General features: G+C 39.6%; 1 protein-coding gene across 1 annotated transcript in view; it reads left to right on the top strand.

The window, feature by feature from the left end:
• The window catches only part of LOC140339909 (prominin-1-A-like), a 63,641-nt gene that overhangs the window by 10,489 nt on the left and 31,484 nt on the right, over positions 1 to 21,668 (top strand). Inside the window, exons 2-3 of the mRNA XM_072424823.1 lie at positions 14,069 to 14,663; positions 20,177 to 20,232. Of these exons, the coding sequence (XP_072280924.1) occupies positions 14,534 to 14,663; positions 20,177 to 20,232 (186 nt within the window). The 5' untranslated portion in view covers positions 14,069 to 14,533. The remainder of the gene's footprint in view (positions 1 to 14,068; positions 14,664 to 20,176; positions 20,233 to 21,668) is intronic.

Below are 21,668 nucleotides of genomic sequence, written 5' to 3'. Positions count from 1 at the left end.
AGTTGTATGAGCAGAATATGCCCATGGTACCAGTTGTATGAGCAGAACATGACCATGGTACTAGTTGTATGAGCAGAACATGACCATGGTACCAGTTTGTATGAGCAGAACTTGACCATGGTACCAGTTGTATTAGGAGAACATATTACTGATACCAGTAGCATGAATAGAACATACCTATGGTACCTGTTGGTGTAATGAGTACATAAATGTACCAGTCGGCATGGTCAGAATATAACCATGGTACCAGTTGGTATGACAAGTACCCAACTTTTATCGTTTTTTATTATTTCCGAATTTAACCATATTAGAAACAATCAATTACACACCTGATATGCCCATTACCAATTTGCTGCCTCTGCTTGCTTTTACGCAGAGGATTCAATAACATTTTAATTCGTCAAGGAACATTCAAGGAAAACCTTTTCTACCTAAAAAGCAGCAAAGCAAGGCATTAGTATTTTGTTAAAATATTTCCTATTGTCTGTGTCCCATTGGAGAAATTGCTGTGTGGTAAGAGTGAATAAATCAAAAATGTGCCCAGACAGAGCCACCAATCCTTTGGCAAAACTCATATTTAGCCGTTTGTCTGGAGTTCCAAAGCCCCTAGAAGTTATTGTGATGAGGAGACCCATAGAGCTGCCCCAAAGTCCCTGGATTATGTTATTTTGCTTGGTACAACAGTCATTTGTCCTTTGTTGCAGCCTGGAAGTACACCGAGAATTCTCTTGTTATATTCCATGTACATTGATGAAGGAAGAAAAGCTTAAATGTGCTCTTTCACCTGGGTAATGCGATATACCAATAACAATGCTCTAATATGTAATTGGAGAGTGATTGCTTGTATTATACAGCAGGAAATGTCACCTGTTCCAATATGACTTCAGGAATCCTGGAATATACTACTCACCTATAGGGAAAGATGCCAGAAGATAATAAGTCAATGAGTTCCTATAGGGTCAGTAAATATATAGTATATGGACTGGGCTGAGTGAAGGCTCTTAGAGACTCCCGCAGCAAGCTCTATCATTGTTCCTGACCACCTTGGATTTCTGGAGTTCCCAGTTCTTCTGAGATATTCTAGCGTAGAAAGTGAATTATAAAATCTACCAATTTTTTTCTGAGAAGACTCAGAACTTGGGCAGCAATTACCATCTAAGTTTGCAAGAAGAAAAGTGGCAAAAAGAATCATAAAACTTGTTATAAGGGAACATAGGGTCCCCATTTATAAAGGATTGGCAATATTGGACAGGGGGAGTGTACCAGGCTGATAAAATTGGAGGAGTCCTTGGGGATAATTAGGAGTGTCACTCCAGATACTAAAGGATACATACCAGAGGTCCTACCACTTCCCCATTCCATCAAGTACTAACAAAAAACTGATGGAGCCATTAGGCCTTTTACAGATTTGTGGTCTAAAATGAATGGTTGGCCACTCCTGGACGCTCCTATATAACCCCGGGAGCAGTTTTTTTAGAGTCAACCACAGCATTTGAAGAGTGTGGTTGCTGTCCAGTCTTCTAGCAACAACCTCAATGAGTCTGCATTTAGGTGAATTAAAGTTACTGACAACTTAAGGGACAGAATTTACAAGTCCCTTCCAGGAACTGCATTGCAAACCACTGCAACATAACCACATAGTCCCAAATAGTTTATTCGGAGCATGGTTGAGTGTGCTGTAGACCACTGAGGCTTACCATGTCTAAAATTAACCTTAGATCCCAACTTCAGCCAATGGCTTGTAATTTTGGTATAAAGTCAGAAGGAGGAACTTCTCATTTCTGTTTTTTTTTTGTCTGTGACGTTACTGAAAATATTATCTCACTGTTCCATTGACACCTACATGAGAAATGAAGAGGTTTGGCAAGAGTTGAGCTTTAAAACGGAAATGCACTTTCTACATTGTTCCAATCTGCTTTGCTAAACATTATTGGTGTTTCACATATGACTAATAGGAGGAACTCTTTTCTCAGTTCAGAACGTGTTTGTGGGCTTTATAGGGGCATATATTTTCAGAACATTTCCTACAGCTCGCTCCCCCGCTCCTGGACAATGCTCCTTATCACAAAATCCTAGTTAAACAGCAGCATGGCCGCTGTGCCGGTTTGGCCAACAGGAAAGTCCACTGGCTGTGCCACCAATGTAGTACCAAGGATTACAGAGGGGCAATAACATGATGGTGGTTGCTGAGATTAAATGATGCACAATTGGACGTTTTCACACAGATGTTGTCATTAGAGAGAACACAGAAGTGTCTCGCATTCAGAACATTGAGCTGTAATGGTCATGGGGAAAAAAAATAGAATCATGACTCCATAAATCAAAATTGGAGTTTTGGTTTAAGAAAAGATGCAATGCTATGGTTTTCTTTTGCCTTGGGGTGTGTTTTCTGATATGTGGCTCTCTCTGCAGTGCCTGCATGGGCCCTAAGGTTTCACTTTAAAACTGAAAGTATAACTATAAATAGTAATAAAAAAGCCTAACCCAACCCCGAGGAAGATATAAAATACAGAATTTGACACCTAAAAATTCCAATAATACCTCCAGCCCAGCCTTTTCCTGTAAAACATGAAATTTCAAGACACAAAATGATCTGAAAATAGATCGGCACGCCTATTCTGAAGTCTAATCACGGCATCTATAATGGCACAGAGAGATTTTGTACGTTGGCGAGCCAAGCTTTGATCACAATAAAATACAGTGAGTGCGGTTCAGAAAGTTTTGTGCACTTTATTACAATAACTAATTGTCATTGTTAAACATGGTGGACTTGGCCGATTCATTTGTATCCATCATTCCACTCTTGCAAACTTGGCGTCTAAAGTGGTGATCGGGGCATATCAATCAAAGACCATATATCTGTGCATAGCCTGGGGTTACTCATGTAGTATAGCCCCTATCTACATCCAGGCATGACAAGAGTCATCCAAACCCATTATAACTGTGTGCATGATCTGCCATGCATGGGGCCCGGTGCAATAAAATGTGACCTTGCTGCATCAGTTACTGGGAGGGGGGGGCACAATGTATTCATTGGAGGGCTTTACAAACATATCAGGGGGTAAATACAAATTACACAATGAGCAACATTTACCAATTATCATGCAATGGGTTACAGGAAGGGTTAGTGTTAGGGTAATAGGGAGGCTATTGTGGGTGTTACAGGGGTGATTGGTGTTACAGGAAGGGAGGTAGAATGGATTGCTGTGAAGTTTGGTGTGTGGTCGTTAGGTAGGATTAGATTAAAGGTTCTAGAATGGTTAACGTTAGGATAATAGTAAGGGTTAATCTGGGGGTCACAGGGAGGAATATTGGTGTTACAGGAAGAGTTGGCATGAGGGTTATGGGAAGAGTCCCAAAAACCGGTAATATTTGGGTTACAGGGACAGGAAGAATTAGACCAGATTGATTAAAGGTCTCCAAGACTGGAGAAGATCATGGAAGAACCCGGGTGATCCACTAAACCTGGAATAGATCTGGTCTAGGACTGAAAACATTTACCAACTAATATCAAATGACTTTTCATAAATCCTTTGCTGGATCACCCACGTTCTCCCATGATTGTCTATCTTGTTCAGTGGGGTTTGCTGTAACCATCCAATGAGATTACCCCAGTACAATGTGCACCCGGTCTGGTGTTATGGATTGCGGTGGGGTGCTGTGGACTCTGCCCTCGGCAATATTATATATCCTAATCCCGGTAATCTTGGTGCTGCATGACACACACCCTTCCTACAAACAGTTTGTGTTTGCTTTTGGTTTGCGTGTTGCTCTTAAAATATTCTGAGCCTGGTTTGATAACGAAACCTTTTTTATCCATCACAAGTCGAAACTGATGTTTTTCTCCTGTTTTGGCAATAACATTTCTAATCTTTTCCTGTAATGTAAACCTCAGTTCACATGGTATTTACTTTTCTTTTTTTAACGAACATCTTGCCGCTTCACTTAATTTCCAGGGCTCAAAGGCACCTTACCTGGAATATGCAAAGTAGAGCCATGGCTTCAGAGCCCAGCCCTTCTCTCTACCTATGTCCCTATTTAATGTACAGCGCTGCGTAATATGTTGGTGCTATATAAATCCTGTTTATTAATAATAATAATAATAATAATAAAATGTAGAAGCTAATACTAAACTTTCTAATGGATACACAGATTGAATAAATGCTGCGTTTGATATCTGCCCGTAATTCAGCTTTATTGTGTTGCCTATTTTTATGGCTTCTTTTTATATATTTGGACATTTGGCACCCTGGGCTTGGGTTCCTTGTATAGTTCCTCCCCTGTTCTAACACATCCCCTAACCCTGCAAATCCCCCAGCTGGAGCCGGCGTTCTTCCTGGCTGAGTCTCCTGCAAATCACGATAACTTCATGGAGCCCGAACTCCAGGCCAGCCACTCCACCAGTCATATGTAATTTTTTTCCTCTTAATTTGCAGTTTTTGATAAGATCGACAGAATGAGTCATTTAGTTATTGTTTCTCTTTGTGACTTTCATTTTCAAAACAAATTAGTAAAGCAGAAGGAAAAATGTCAACCTGGGATTGTTTTTGGGACAGGAATTGTTTGTCCGTGCCAAAACTTAAATAGATGTGAATAAATCCGATCCTTCTGCACATAGTCCTATATCCAGTATCCCTCTCCACATAATTCTATATCTTACATCCCTATACCCATTATCCTATATCCAGAATCCTTTTCCAAAAACACAGAGTCTGTATGCATAGTTTTATCTTTCAGTATCCCTTTCCTTCTTCTTTAAATATTATTACATCCAGCATTTTACATATACTCCTATAATCCATCATACCTCTATACATCATATTTATGGAATCCCTCTTCATTAGCACATAGTCCTATCCTAAGTATCTTTCTTGTTCTACACATAGTTCTTTATTCCAGTATCTATCTCTTCTGCAAATAGTATTACTGTATTTTTCGCAGTATAAGACGCTCCGGAATATAAGACGCACCCAATTTTAAAGGAGGAAAATCTAGAAAAAAAACTCACTCATGTGCCATTCATACCGGTATTCCCCTTCTGATCACTCATGTGCCATTCAAATTCCCTTTCTGATCACTCTATGCCTTTCAAATTCCCTTTCTGATCACTCTATGCCTTTCAAATTCCCTTTCTGATCACTCTGTGTCATTCAAAATTCCTTTCTGATCACTCTGTCATTCAAATTCCCCTTCTGATCACTCTTTTTTTCCACTGTACGGCAGTTAGGACAGGAAACAGCAGGTGGCGCTGTGCCAGCTTCTTTCGCTCTGCTTTACAGACAGGAGAAGACAGGTGCTGCTGCCAGAGAGAAGAGGAGACAGACGCTGCTGCAGCCAGAGACACACGCAGGATCGGGTATCGGGTGAGTATATTATTTTAATTATTTTATCACACCTTTGTCGTATAGGACGCACTAACTTTTCCCCCCCAGTTTTGGGGAAGAAAAAGTGCGTCTTATACGGCAAAAAATACGGTATGTCCTATCTTCTGTCATTATTCTATACACCATTCTATCTTCCAATATCCCTTTCACATAGTTCTATATCCACAGTCCTTCTACACATAGTCCTTTTGTTTTCCCCTTTCTATCCTTAATATACATAGTATACGTTTCCCTTTCTATTTGTATACCCAGAATCCCTGTCCCTCTACACATATCCCATGTCCCATATCCAGAATCCATAGTCCTCATACACATAGTCCTAGCCTTAGTATCCTTTTCCCTTTATACATAGTTGTATATCCAATAACCCTCTGCCAGAACACATAGTCCTATATTCTGAATACTACACATTGTCCTATATTCCCTTTTCTCTTAATACCTAGTCCTATATCCAATATCCCTCTTCTGCACATTGTATCTCTTTTCATGTACTCTTATCTTCCATCTTTCCTCTGTACAAAGTTCTATATCTAGAATCCTTCTTCATTAACACATGGTCCTATCTTTAAGTACCCCTCGTCCTCTATACATAGTCCTATACCCAGTATACATCTCCCTCTTCTGCACATAATATCATATCCAGCATCCCTTTACCTGTACTTCTATCTTCCATCATCACTTTATACATAGTAATTTATCTAAAAATCTTCTTCACAAACACAATAGTCCTATGTATGAGTATCGGCCTCCAAACATAGTTCTATATTTCATTATCCCTTTACCTTTACCTATATCCAGAATCCCTCTGCACATAATCCTATTGTTTTCCCTTTATATCCTTAGTATGGGTAGTATACTTTTCCCTTTATACATAGTTGTAAATCCAATAACCCTCTGCCACAACACATTGTCCTATATTCTGAATACTACACATTGTCCTATCTTCCCTTTTCTCCTATTACCTAGTCCTATAACCAATATCCCTCTTCTGCACATTGTACTAAATCCCGTATCTCTTTACATGTACTCCTACACTCCTCTTTACATGTACTTTACACATAGTCCTATATCCAGCTTCCCTCTCCCTTTATCTGCACTCCTATCTCAAAACTGTTTTCACCAAAACATAGTCATCATATATAGTCCTATCTTCCAGCATTCTTCTATCTTTATACATGTCTACATAGTCCCTGTCTTTCAGTCCTTCTTGTTACCCTTGGTTCTATCTTTCAGTATTCATCTCTCTATACATATAGTTTTTTTTTTTAAGTTTCCCTTTCCTTCTATTCACCTTCTATTTTTTTCAGCATCCCTTACCATCTACATATAGTCCTATCTTCCAGCATCCTTCTTACTTTACACATAGTCCCTTCTTCCAGTATTCCTTTCCATCTAAACAAACTCCAGTTTTCCAGGATCTCTTTCCCTCTACAAGAAACTCTTTCTTCCTCCATCCTTATAATTATACACATAGTCCTATCTTCCAGCGTCTATTCCCTTTATGCATAGTCCTATTCTGCAGCATTCTACTCCTTCTATACAAAATCCCTATAATTCAGGATCCCTCTTCTTTTAAATATCCTCCTATCTTTTCATTTCCCTTTACCTCTGCACATAGTTCTATTGTCCAGCATTCTTCTCCCTTTATACAAAGTCCTTATGTTTCAAGATTCCCTTTCTTTTATATATATTCCCTATCTTTAGATATCCCTTTTCCGTACACATAGTCCAATTGTCCAGCATTCTTCTCCCTCTATACAATATCTCTACGGTATATTTCAGGACTCCCTTTCATTGATAAATATTCCCTATCTTTTCCTATTCCTTTCCCTGTACACCTACGCCAATCATCCATCATTCTTCTCCCTCTATGCAAAATCCCTAAAAATTAGGATCCCTCTCCTTTTTAACATCCTCCTATATTTTCATATCCCTTTACCTCTGCACATAGTCCAATTGTCCATTATTCTTCTCCTTTTATACATAGTCCCTATCATTACATATTACACATAGTCCTGTTGTCCATCATTCTTCTCCCTCTATACAATGTATTTCAGGGTTCCCCCTCCTTTTATACATAATCCCTATCTCTACATATCCCTTATTATGTACACGTAGTCCAATTCTCTATTATACAAAATCCTATATTTCAGGACTCCCTTTCTTTTAGTTCCTATTTTTTCATATCACTCTACCCATAGCCTTGCATATCCTGCTCCCTCTATAGTCATATTATCCAGCATTCTTCTCCTTGACAGATTAGAAGGAACAGACTTCATATGAGAATCTCCAGACTTTGTTTTTCTTCCTCTGCCAACCTGTACATTCCAGGTCTGAACAGCTTATAAGGCAGACACAGATTGGTACTGCAACGCTCCCCCGCCAACCATTCATCCTCCCCCGGCTTTTATCATTTCTAAATAAGACAACATCGCCTTCCAAGAGATGGAACGTGTTTCTAGTGAACTAACCTTTGTTGGAATGTTTCAACATTGTTTTAATGATGCAATCAATTAAACAAGAATAGGAAGAATAATAGTGATCAGTAAGACAACAAAGATCTTGTAATCTTATTTGCAGGGCCATGAATCATGTGCCTATGAGGACGTAAACATTTATTCTGTCCATTGACCCATTTATATTGTCCTAATGACACAATGATAGGATATGCTAAGTTTCCTAAGCATTTTTCATCAATATATAGTTGAATAAACTATATGTGTTTATTATACTATAGGAGGAATCCTGGGTGGCTCAGTGAAATCACTCCTTAAACCATCAGCCACCTAAGTAGTGTATTGTTTGCAGTGAGCTGGGTGACACTAAGGTATTCCCAAACTTTAAAATGACTCTGTGGGGTCTAAAAAAAGCCAAGTCCCTGCAAGAGAATAGCTAGTATACTCTTTGGTTGGCCCATGTCTCCATCTTCACATTCAAAGCAAAAGCCTTCTTTGGACTTTCCAGCATGCCACACTTTTGGGAGTGTTGGGTGCCAATGGCTCTTAATGTTGGCCGGGGTTCCTTCCCCCAATCTCTATGTCTATGCAATATATGACGGTGGTGTAGGGTTCCAAAGAAGGAACCATTGCGTGCAATGAGCACCATGGCACCCTAAACTTCAGAATTGGCTGCAGTGCTGGAGAGAGATAAAGCAGAAGGCATGGACCACCACATAGGTGAACATAATAGGTTTGCTGCAAGAAACTGGCTTTTCTTGATGGAGTCACTTATATATATAGAATATAAGTCCTGCTCTTTGAAAAAGGCACCTGAATTACAAAGGTGGCTGAAGAAAATGATGAATCCTTTTGTTGGATAAAATAGTTCATGTGTGTATTTCAGTTATGTGTTTAGAATTTTGGGTTGAGAAGATGGAGATAAGCTCCAGGAGTCTTTGAAGGATCATTCAGAAGGTCTCTGGAAGACGTGCACAAGGTTCCAGGAGATTGGCCGAGGGGATGTGAAAAAATGACAATAATATAAGGCACTGGTGATCTAGTGCAACCTTTTTATGCCTCAGGCACCTAGAATTTTAGGATGCCTGAAAACCTCTGCTATAATTAATGGGGAAAAAAAAGCCTTTTGCATTGGTTGCAGAAGGTAAGAATGCCCCCTTTAAGTAATGATCGGAATTCCACCCTTACAGACACCTTTGTTTTATCCAAGAGCCAGAGTTTAGTCTTGCAGGTATCATCTCATGGGGGATCAAAGCTGAAGGAACCCTTCTGGAAGAACCTTGGGGGTCCACAGAACCCTGCTTGGTAATCACTGATCTGTAGCATTGTCAGGGTTGTTCATTTATTCACAAACGCCTTGAAATACCAGAATAGCGAGTGATATACATTGAGTTTAGGAGAAAGTAAATCTTTTTTTCATGCTGTGCTTTTTGTTTTCGTATTTATTTACGTGAACATTTTCTATACCTTCAAAGAACACATACAATACCTAAACACGTCAATTAATGTTTCTTTCACAAGGCCTCACCTACTTGTTCCCTCTATTACAATCACTTTGATATATTCCATGCATTGTGCTTGGTTGCAAGGACTTCAGAATTGGAGCCGTGGAGCCTTGTTCACAATATTGGTAATGCACAGTATTTAGTGGACGTTTAACACCCCCATGAGTCCAGGCAAATGTTAAAAACTTTTGTGTGTCCTTTGCTGCTGCTGAAAGCTCTATGGTTCCTCCTTTATTCTTTTTTCTGGTGATTTCCCCAGCATTCTCATATAAATGTGAGTTATATGTTATGACATTCTTATACATATCAGGTATCTTGTTTTGCTCCTGGCACTGCAATACTGGAGGAGCAGGAAGTTTACAAAAGTACAGCATGTGCTATGGTGGAAAAAAGTTTGCAGGAAATGTATTTGGTGTAAAAAAACAAATCACTGGGCTTTAATTATAAAACGGAGAATCAGATATTCCCTCTAACATTCCCTTATGGGAATCTTCCAGCTCTATATGTTTCAAATAATTTCCACCAGGTAATGTTTAAGGGAATGTCAAATTCCCTGTTTCACAAATGGAGCCGACTGAGATCTGAGATTTGCTAAATTTCTGTTTTTATCATCTCACAGATTCAATGCAAATGCTTTGTGTTCAAATAACATTTCTGCCTGCTCACAATTTTTGCATGTGAAATTTCTGCTTTAAGTATAAATAGTGTATAGAGCAGTCGTCAGCAACCTTTACGCATTGTGCGAGAAATAGAAATACATTTTTACAATTGACCCTCCAGAAACATTTAATAGATATGTAAGCTAATTTGTATACATGCCATTTAGGTTCTGCAAATCTTTTTGTCCTGAACGGTAGGTGAGGCTTAGTCATTGTTCTGTCATGAGCATTGCATCTCAGCAAAAACACCACATCAAAAAGAACATCCTGAAATCTGCAATGATAAATAAAACATATAGACCTATGCAAGCTCTTCCTGTGTTCATTGTAGAACGCGTAGAGCAGGAAATGACAGTCACACTGAAAGCACAAAAAAAGGTAAATGAAGGTTGTCAAGCTGTGCTGGTATATGGAGTAAAAGAGGGGAAGCAGAATATTGTGTATACTGAGCAAATAATATAAAAAGGAAATAAGAGACAATGAGGCTTGAAAAGTGGAGTAAAGACGAAACTAGCAAATGAAGAAGTCTGAAACCAGGTAAATGGACATCTTTTATTCTGAATTCCCTGGAAGAATTAAATATAGAATTACTGGTACCTACAGGCAATGCTCCATTTGCTCTGGGCTATACAGCAGTGTTTCTTGACTTTCTTTAACATGGGAACACTGTGGAGATAATATTCAGCTCTTCAGGTAATCCCTTTTTATAATTACTATATCCACAGATCGCATCATATTAGTGTGGTAGTCAATAGGAAGAATGTCTCTTACATTGCTAGCCAAATAGAAGGCTGCCACCCTTACAAATAACCAAAATATCATTGTTTTCTGTTAAACTGAGTCAGTTTTTTTTTTTAATACATATTATACTCATATTACGTATTAAACTACATATTATACTATTATATATACTGTAAAATAAATGCTCTTGAAAACAATGTACTGCTTTTACACATATAAATCCAATGTATTGCATTCAATACAGTTATTTTGTATTGAATGCAATACAAATGGATTTTGAATTTCCCGCCCTGTCCCGCCGGCAACGTACACACGCACCAACGTCACCGGGAACTCCCCGGTGACTCATCGGATGCTAAAGCCGGCGGGAAGAAGAGAGAAGACGAAGATTGCGGTGATGGATGACGCAGGATGCCGGCGGATCAGGTAAGCCCTGTATTTACTATTACCTTCCATAGGTTTACCTACCTGGGGTGACTCTGGGTTACTGCTTTTAGCAACTTTTTTCTATCACGAGTCGCACTCGGGGTTACCTCTAGGGAGGGTAAAGGAACCCCCAGAAACCTCTGGAGGAACCCTCGGGATCCTGGAATCAGGTTGAGAAACATCCATAGAGGTTGGTCTGACATGCTGATGGAATCCCACCACACTGGGCTATACATGTAAGGTTCGAGTAAAGGGCGGTCATGCTTAGATATGAGTTTTTTGGACAAAATAGTGAAAAAAGCTCCTCGTTCTGTACAATCACCCTTAAAATTATAAGCAGGTGCTTTCTGGTGGAGGTTCATAGAACTTATCTGGTCTCCCGGTTCGGGTGTCATGTCTTTAAGCACTGTAAATTCCCCCACCTACTAGATTGTAAGCTCTTTGGGGCAGGGTCCTCTCCTCCTGTATCACTGTCTGTATTAGTCTGTCATTTGCAACGCCTATTTAATGTACAGCGCTGCGTAATATGTTGGCGCTATATAAATCCTGTTTATTAATAATAATATTAATTTAATTTGCATTCACCTACGTAAAGTCAGTGCCCATCTGATTCCAAACAATGCTTGGAATCTTCACCAGTTTTCTTTTGGGTGAAGATCTCTAACATGTCACAACATCTCTGTGTGGGATGACCGCTGTTTCATGCAGTTTCTCACTGTTACTCCACAGCTGACCCCTAGATGACCCAATGATAACACTAAATGTTTCAGTCTTATTTCACTTCCCTTTATTGGGATATGGTGACCACACTGCAACCCTTCAATACCAGTCTTGCTCTGTCTGCCCTTTGTATCCTGGTTTGTCCTGATAATAAAAAGCTCTCTTGCAACTCCTGTTTGTCCATAAGAGAATCCCGTAGAGCAGGATTGGCCCCAAAGGAATCCTAAATATTAATTGCAGCTCGCCCCGGGCTACTACAATTCCTGGCATTACTTCCGTCTATAGATCAGCGGCCTCTCTGCTTTTGCCTGGACTGTTTCAAAGATGCAGATCCAATACTATTAGCGGTGCTATTTCAGTAAAGAGGGAGTTCTTTTGGTAGCCTAAAACATCATCTAGGACCGTGTTTTTAGACCTTTTTACATGGAGGAACCCTTGAAAGAAAATTTAGGACTTCATGGAACCCCGGCTATAATTACTATATCCTCAGCTCACAGTATGTTAGCATGGTGGTCAGTAGGAAGAATTCTTCTTACATTCCTGCCCATTGAGAAGAATGCCACCCTTACAGATAGCTAAAAAGATCATTGGTGTCACTTAATCTGATCTTAACAGGCTTATTGCTAATGGAACCCCTAGTAACCTCTAGAGCAGGCATGGGCAAACTATGGCCCCCGGGCCATATACAGCCTGTTAGGCTTTTTCATCTGGCCCATTGAACTCTCTCTCTACTTCAGCGGCTCCGCTGAAGTGGGCGATGGGAACTGCGATGGGAAAGTGGGCGGGGTTATGCCATCATGACGTCACATTGAGTGGCGTGATGATGGCATAACCCTGCCCACTCTCCCAACGGCCCGGCCCCTCTGGAAAACTTTAGAACACATTGTGGCCCCTCAGTGAAAAAGTTTCCCCACCCCTGCTCTATAGGAACCCTGGTTGAGTTGATACAGATGTTTAGCATTTCATAGTGCCCGATACCTAAATGAAAGACTGCCTACTGCCACTATTGTTTACTATTAGGAAGGACACAGCAGGGGCATTTCTTGTTCTTCCTTTCCCCCTCCCCTCTCCATAGAACAGAACAGGCTTCTCAGCACTTGCATTGGATTTTCTCAAGCGAGATGCCTCCTCTTCTATCTCTGCAGGTTGAATACGTACTAGGTCAGGCTGATGCATGTTTACTGCACTTTTTGAGCATTTTAGAGGTCGGATTGTATGGTCAGAAGGGCAAAATGAATGAACAACCAACCAGGAAAAATTTTGCGAGTAGATTGCTATTGTGCTTCAAAGTGTTGGCTGATATCCACATTGTCTGCACAATGCATAAATATAATGATTGTTCCTAACCCTATATAGATATACAGTAGTTCCTTGCTCGATAGATACATTTAGCAGATGGATCGACCAACCTTATCAGAGCTGAAGACACCTCATTGCATTGTGTGGCCATATTTGTTTGGATCTGTTGAGTATTTTTGGTATTCCCACTGCAAACCTTAATAAAGTCAACCATGGTGTATAGCAATTACCAGTTCCCATCACAGGTGCATGTATAGGATATGGCACCTGCAGGCTGCTTTAATGCAAACATGAATGTTGATTTAATATTTTAGGGTCTCCCAGGACCCATTCTTCATGCTATGTGAAGACCATTTTATCATCCTGATGAAGAAGCCTTCAGGCCAATGTGATCTTCATTAGCTGGATAAAGAGGTCCTTAAGCTAGCATGGTCATCATCGCATCTGCTTAATAAAGAAGTGATCAACTTTCATGTTTGAATGAATAAAGTCTATGGAATAGGACAGAGTAGAACTGTTGCGGAAATATTGTAAAATAATATGAACCTGATATACGGTTTTCGACTTTCTCCTTTCTGCTGGAGCTCAAAAAACTAACCAGACTGGAAGACCGTCATCTAAGATCAATAGGCACCTCTTACAAGAAGTTTGTGGAATGCTATGGACATAGCAGCTTCTTCTTTTGTTGTTGTTGATGTCTCTTGCTGTGACTGAGGAATGCTGGGGGTGGAGGAGGGTCGTTATCTCATTGTCTAACCTTGTAGAAGATGGTATTTTGAGCTGACAAATTCCCTATACTGGCTTTGGGCTCTATACCACAATCTTACGAACCTGCTTTGTATCTATTGTTAAATATTGCACATTTTTTCACATTGCAGGAAATCCTTAGGTCTCTGGAAGGAGACCCCACCTACCTCTACTGTTGGAAGATTCAGGAGTCGAAAAACACTTTCATAACTTTCACTGAAAACACTACTTAGGAGAAAACGTCTTTGTATTCTAGTGAAGGACTCGGCTTCAACCAAGATCATACTCTGTTTTACTTCGAAAGACTTGACCTACAATGAAGTCCTGTTTCCACCGGTTGACTTGACTGTTATGAGGAAGTTTGGTCTACAAAAATTATTTTGATCTCTCTGCGACCCACTTTCTGGCTTCAGGGCAAAGACAACTTGGGACAAAAAAAGAACTGGTTGGACAACAACAGTTGATATTACAAGAAACATATGTTGGGTGACTTCATTGACTCAGTGATCGGAGTATATAAACTTTCTACATAAACTGCTGTCTCATTTTATCTGCGCACTGACTTTTTCCAATAGCTGGTTTGGATCACTACAGATATGGAGTACCAGAATCTTACAAACCCAGTTTACAGTCCAGGAGCTGCTCCGGAAACTGGAGCCATGAAGGTTTTCAGTGATATGGTCCATTCCTATTTGGATCTGGTGCAGCGCAATGCTTTTCCACCCGGTAAGTAGATAATTTAGGTATATTATTTTTGTAAAAAAGTGTTGGGATAATCTGAAGGCTGTCTTTACTGTCCTGTCATAATATAGCTAGCTGTATGTCTGTCATGTTGATCCTTCAGCTTTAGTATGAGAGAACGATACTAGCAACCAGTGACCGCCACCAGGTAGAACACAAAACTGAAATGTTGTAGTCTTCAGCAACCAGTTAAATGCTTCTATACATGTGCTACAAACATGATAGCTTCTGTCCAATTGGTTGCTGTGGACAATGCCCTTTTTTCCCCAGTTTCTATTAATTTAGCTCCCGCCCCTAAGGAACAGCAGAATTTTATTAATCTGTCACTATGCATTTTGAGGATTGTACTGGTGTGCTCGTAATGTGTGCTCCTTCTTACTTCCCAGAAATTGCAACTGAGCAGTGCATATCAGGTTCCTTAGTTCGATATCTGTAATTTCGTTTGTATCAGAGATGGGAAGTAACTAAAGTTTTGGCTCCCTACATGTACAGCTATTCAGCCTGATTAGATGGATGTTCACTTTAAATTATCACCTTATAGAATTAGCTGTAGCAAATACAACCTTTGTAGGGATCAAACCTCACCATGCAATGTTCCTGGTACATCACCAACACATAGGACCGGATTGACTAATGCTTTTCACAAAAATTGGATACCAGTCAAATTGCAAACATTCTTTTTACTGAGCATGCAATTTTTACGACCGTTCCGTTTATTTAGTCAGATGTGGAGAGAATGAACTGGCAGTATTTTCCAGCCTTAGATAAGCCAGAGGCATTTTGGCTGAGGTCCCGCGAAACAAAGGTCAAGCTCTTATGGTTACAATTGCCAAAGATGCATTTGGAGAATAAAGAAAGGAGGACAATTCTTCTAAATAAATAGAACAATAGGTTTTTTTGGCAATGCGAAGTGTTTTCAACAATATATTTCAAACAAATACATTAATATTCTGCTGAATGGGCAGAATAATTAGCACAGGACTTTTTTTTTTAAGATTTTGGTTCAGTTGATTTTCAATATTAACAGAACTAGACATTTATCACCTATTGCACAAAGTTTTTTTTTTTTGATGTCGGAAAGTAGCGAAACGGCTAGTCACCGACGATTGAGAATCAACTGGATCAAAATCTTAAAATCCTGTACTAATTATTCTGCCTATTCAGCAGAATATTAATGTATTTGTTTGAAGTATATTGTTGAATACACGTCGCATAGCCAAAAAATCCTATTTGTTCCTCTTTGTTCTATTTATTATTATTTGTGATTTGGGTTGGCAATTACCCCATTGAAAGGAATTTATGCTCTACCTATATAAATAACTCCATTAGTTTCCACTGTCGACAGATTTTATGCAATTCTCCTTGTCAAATTTTAATTATGATGGTGGATGAGCTATGCTTTGTGGCTGCCAGCAAAGCATTAAATGGATCCTACAAAGTTTTACTAATTACCGGAGAAAATTTATGTCTTTAAAGTTTTAGATAATCCAACAAGACAGTTTTTAAAAACATACCATAAACTTATGGCAATTTTGACTAATCATGTATTAGGTTTAATTAGTGGACTGCTTCTTTGCTGCTTATTTTCTTTCACTGCCACTCCATTTTTCTGCTCCCCAGCAAATTACCCGCTACGTCCAGGTATAGGGACCATGCAACGTTGTCACCTTCCTCCCATGCAATCACCATGCCCAGCTGTAGGTTTGGTGGGGTATTAGGGTCCTTTGACACCCATGATGTGAATCTGTGCAGTTGGCTGCTCCTGGGTGCCCAACAAACTGCTGATGTGTGCTAAGGTGCAGGAAACTGCCTTGCAGGTAACCAGATTTGCAAGCAGCTGCGGGCACAGCATGAATCTCCAACTGCACAGTTCCATAGTTAGTCAAGTTGAAAAAAGACAAAAGTCCATCAAGTTCAACTACTAGGGAAATAAACATATCCCAAATAAAAAACCCTATTGACAGTGATTTTTTGTTTTTAGGAACCATGCCACAATCTCCAGCAGTCACGTGCAAAAAATGGTTCCCGTCCGCTCCTATTCACTTGAATGAGAATTAATTACACTGTGGTTGAGCCTGCAGCAGAAATGCCCTGCAACAGTCCGGAATTGTCATTAGGAGTTAGGTTCGGCAGCCAAAGTTTATTGGGTGGAACCTTAACTTAAATGAACAAAGGCAAAGTTCACTTTAAAGCAATCCTGAGCCATTCAGTGCACAATAACAGCAATTTCCTAACCAAATGTCTGCAGGGAAAGGTTGGACATCTTATATAAAACTAAAACAGAAAAAGTGTTTGCCAGCTGCAGTATCTGCAAACATTGCTGCCCCCATTTAGTTACTGACAGGGTTTTCCATACATTTGATTTATATTTTCCTGGTCTGATAAATAGACCTTTTGTAGCATGATATCCTATTCTGAACCCTTCGAAATACAAACAGATAAATCATGTATGTGTCGGTTACACAATATCGAGCGTGCAATGAATTTTGCTGTAATGATTTCTCTGTAATGTAGAATGATGCATAAAATAATGCAAACAATGGGCAGGGCAGGGAAGGGCAAGGAATAAATGTAAGAAAATCTGTGTACATGTTCTATGTATGTAGCGTGTTTCTTCTAACAATTGGCTGTTACTAGACTGACTTTTTAAGTTGTGTTTAAATAAAAGTATATTTCAAACCACAACCATTTGGGAAAGATATAAACCTCTGTTGGGTTCAAATCTTCTGAGCTTGGGTTAGAGATATTTTCCCTCTCTGGGAGAAAATTAGAAGGGGGATAGGGTCATCCCAATATTAAAATAGAAAGAATTTAATTTTTTTACATGGTTTTAAGGCCAAGTGCCAATTCACACAAAATGCAATGGATGTTTTTGGGCATTGACGCACATTGTTGCATATTGCATTTGGCAGCCCATTCAAAATGCATCAAAAATATAGGTACTGTAAAGCTGCGTACACACTTCCAATAATTATCGTTGTAAACGAACGATGAGTGACCGATAGCCGAAAATTGTTCACAAAAAAGGTAACCAATGACGCAGAGGAACGAGGATTGTCGTTGGAAATGAATGACCGTCACAACAGATCTGATTGTCCCACGATCGTTCGCTATCTATTGTGTGTACAGTCGTTCAGTGATCGTACATGTTTCTGCACTACACTTTCTCCTTTACATTTCGCTCTCTGCATCGTACAAACATTTGTATCTAGCGTGTGTACACAGGTAGATTATATTTGGACGATTGTATCATTACAGCATGTACAGAATTGTGCACAATACGATCATTCAAATATAATCATGCATAATCATTGATCGGTCGTAATTGTTTATTTTCTAACGATAATTATTGGAAGTGTGTACCTCGCTGTAGTCTGTGTGTTGTGTCTTAGAAACACATTTGGGTGGCATTTATTGTGAATGGCCCCCAATGTGTTGGTCTCTCTACTTTATTGGCAGGGAGAGTTCTACTCGGTAATAATTGCTTATATTTCCCGGGTCCAACTACCGAGGTTTGGAGTGTTATTTATCTCTCCAACATCTACAAGAAGTTGAAATAGTTTTTTAGTGGTCCCTAAATAGCTTCAAATATTTGCTTACATATATCAGAGAAGGGGAATAACAAAGTGTCATCATTCAGAGTAAGCCGAGGAACAGAACGATTTACCCAGTGCTGAAGGCTTTCATTACGGTGACTGGAAATATTCGGGTATGATCTTGGCATTGTGTCCATCGCTACTGAAGACTGCAACTCATGCGTCTTGTTTCCATGGACCCTGGAGTCCTGTTTTGCATGCAAATACGATCATTTGGCTAAAAACAGTGGAGCAGAACTGGCTGAATGGAGAATTCTACATTTGCCTGGGGTTTTTCTTCCAGCTTGTTGTGCTTCAGATGGCATAAAAAGAAATTTAAAGTGGGCACCAATCTTTGTTTATTCTGCAGAGATTCTTTAGGATTCCTCTGGCAATTTCTAGATATAAAGTTTGAGCTCTCCTAATTGCCCCTGTCCTTCACCCACCCTATAGAGAGCCATACATTGCAGGTCGGAGGGTCAGATCGATTACTGTATTGCTGGAAGGTGAAATTTGTGCTACAGAGAACCGTTTTTGTTTAGAGTGAAGTTGTTCTTGAAACCTAAAAAAAAAGGGTGCAAAGGGGTGGAAAAGCCAGTCCCATGCCAGTGTGCTGTAGAGAGGTTCTTTGTAGGAGCGTTGGTCTCTTTGCAGAGGTCCACCATGGCCCCATCAGCAGGTATAACCTTGATGATTGGAGAGCCCAGGTTCTGATGCAGCCAAATTCACGTTGGATGTTGGTATATGAAGCATCAAGACCAAAATGTCACAACTGAACCTTTGATGACCTAATTCATATGCCATGGCCACTCTTCAGTTCATGCAACGGTCATTTTTTATCCAAGAATTGACACATCTTATAACGATGGTATTGACATATCTATGGCCACCTTTACTTGTTAATAGGATGAGATACCTATAGCTACTTAGCAACCTTTGACAAGTGATACCAACATATTTCCATATCCAGAGCCTGCCTACAACAAGCAATCCTTGGATAATGGCCAATTGCCTTGATAAGTCCTGATCTTCCATAGACCTGCCTCCTATTTTCCCACTCTTGTTTGCATATCAGTCTTCTGCTTGTCAGTATAAGCAAATATTATCAACAAAGCTTTGGTTCATCAGTGTGCGTATATCTCCCAAGTGCAGTGCAAACAGAATGATATTAGCATTAAAAATACAATTATGTAAAAATGTTTGCAGCGTACGCTGATGTATTGTGCAAAAACTCAAAGTAGGGGACAGTTTTAGCAACAAGTTGGACCAAATGACAGAGTCCAGACAAATGAAATCTGTTTGATCCAGTTTATTACTGGCATGCATGGGCCATGGGTGGTAGGCAGCCCATTGATGATTGCACCAATGTACAAAAGGGACTATCATGGTTGGCATCAAGGGAACCTAGCCCTCAAGGTCTAGAAAAAAGGAGAACATGGCAGAACATGGTTTTTAGGCAAAATTAAACTAATTTCTCCATATTTGAGAAGCAAGAGGTGGTTACTGCTACAAGCAGCATAAAGGTATGGGTAGTTGGGACATATGGCCGTAAGAACAAGACTTGACGTAGTTTGGGATAGCAGTAAAAACAGTTACGTATTGTAATCCTTCTCCAGTCTATACAAAACTAGATAACTGTTTTTGGCTTGACATACCCTTTAATATAGGTAACCAAACATATTTCCTGACACAAACTTTGGAAACCTACAACTGTTCTTGGGATAGTTGCGGAGCAATTTGCTTTTCGGATTACCATATCCATAGGGAGAATAAATCACAAATTACTCTGTAACATAGGTAAAGGGCTCAATTGAAGATGATATATGAAAAATGTTAGAACTAGAGTAGTGTATGGATTCACCATATTTCTGTTTTTTTTGTATTATCATTGTGCTTTTTTTGCCGTTTTTTTTTCTTTTTCAGCATTCCTCGGGCAACTCCTGAAATCACAGCAGTTTAATTCATTTGACTACAAAGAAGTAAGTCTATTATTTATAACATTATTTGTAGGATTATGATAAAACACCAATCTGCTATGCTGTTATATTTAAAAGGCGCTACAGGAACAAATACATAAATAATTAATATTCATTTTCAGAATTGCACTTAGACATCATCCACAACTTGACGAGAACCTAGGATGTCCAAGGAGTGCATTTACAACCTTCATTGGTGAAAGTGCAACTGGGCAAATCTGTCCTTTTAAAAGCAAGGATGGACTTGTAGGGTGGTTGGTGTCTGACTGGTCCATTTTAGTACAGACAATGCACATGGGCTCTCCTATATCTACTTCATTTCTTATCAATGGCATTTGAAGGAGTGAAGGGCCAAGGCTGCTTCTTTGCCTAGGACTCTACTCTGCCCTGTAGTGTATGTAAACCCTAGCAATTGGCCCTCATTGTAATGACTTGCCATATGCACCCCTATCCAGCAAAAACATACTTACCCAGGAAATCTGGTATTGTCTTCTCCTAAACTCCCACTCCTTGGATGCAGATTCTACTGTCTTAGTTTAAGAAGCCTTTGCCACTTCCTCTACAACCCCCTGGTAATGCCCCACTTAGCATGGTTGAGGTTGTCTTTCTGTCGGTAGCCTTTCTTAAAGCTTCCAGGGCTATCAATGTTCCACAGGAGACTTCAGGACAGTCTTCTGAGGAGTGATAATGTTGGCTTAAATACTTTGAATTTCAAGGAAGGCAAGAAGACGAAAGTATGTATGTTTTATGGTGGAAGGTCCACTTTGTTGGATAGAACACCAAGAAATGTGCAGATATTGAACCTATTCTCAGATATGCTTTCATTGGTTTCTGGTTGCAGGTAAATAATTAAAGTTTTGCACCAGTGACAATTTTTCTTTGGATATGGATACATCTATATCCGTCCTTTCCTTGCCATCCAGACCCAGAGGAAAGGAAAGTTTGCTTGGCTTCCATTGTTGCAGGAAGGTTACAGGAAGTCTTGGCTTCCCACAGTCTTCTCACATGCTGTTTTTTCTTCGTTGTTCTTTATTTATACAGCAAACATCTTCACATGTTATGGGAGAGAAAACAAGTACACAGAGAGCTTTGCACAAAAAGACATTTAACCCTAGCTATGATTTCTTGAAGTCTTAGGCTACATACACACTTTTATTATTTGTCGCTAGAAACGATCAAGAAACAGTGATAGATCAATGAACAAGCGTTCTTTAGGAAGAGAAGAATGATTGTGCGGCACCACGCTGTCCTCTTCTTCATAGACTTACAGTTAGGTCCATAAATATTTGGACAGAGACAACTTTTTTCTAATGTTGGTTCTGTACATCACCACAATTAATTTTAAATGAAACAACTCAGATGCAGTTGAACTGCAGACTTTCAGCTTGAATTCAGTGGGTTGAACAAAAAGATTGCATAAAAATGTGAGGAACTAAAGC

The sequence above is a fragment of the Pyxicephalus adspersus genome, chromosome 10 (genome assembly GCF_032062135.1).
Source record: "Pyxicephalus adspersus chromosome 10, UCB_Pads_2.0, whole genome shotgun sequence".
Classification (NCBI taxonomy): Eukaryota; Metazoa; Chordata; class Amphibia; order Anura; family Pyxicephalidae; genus Pyxicephalus; species Pyxicephalus adspersus.
Note: the sequence above shows the minus strand (reverse complement) of the source record. Positions and strands in the feature narration are given on the sequence as shown.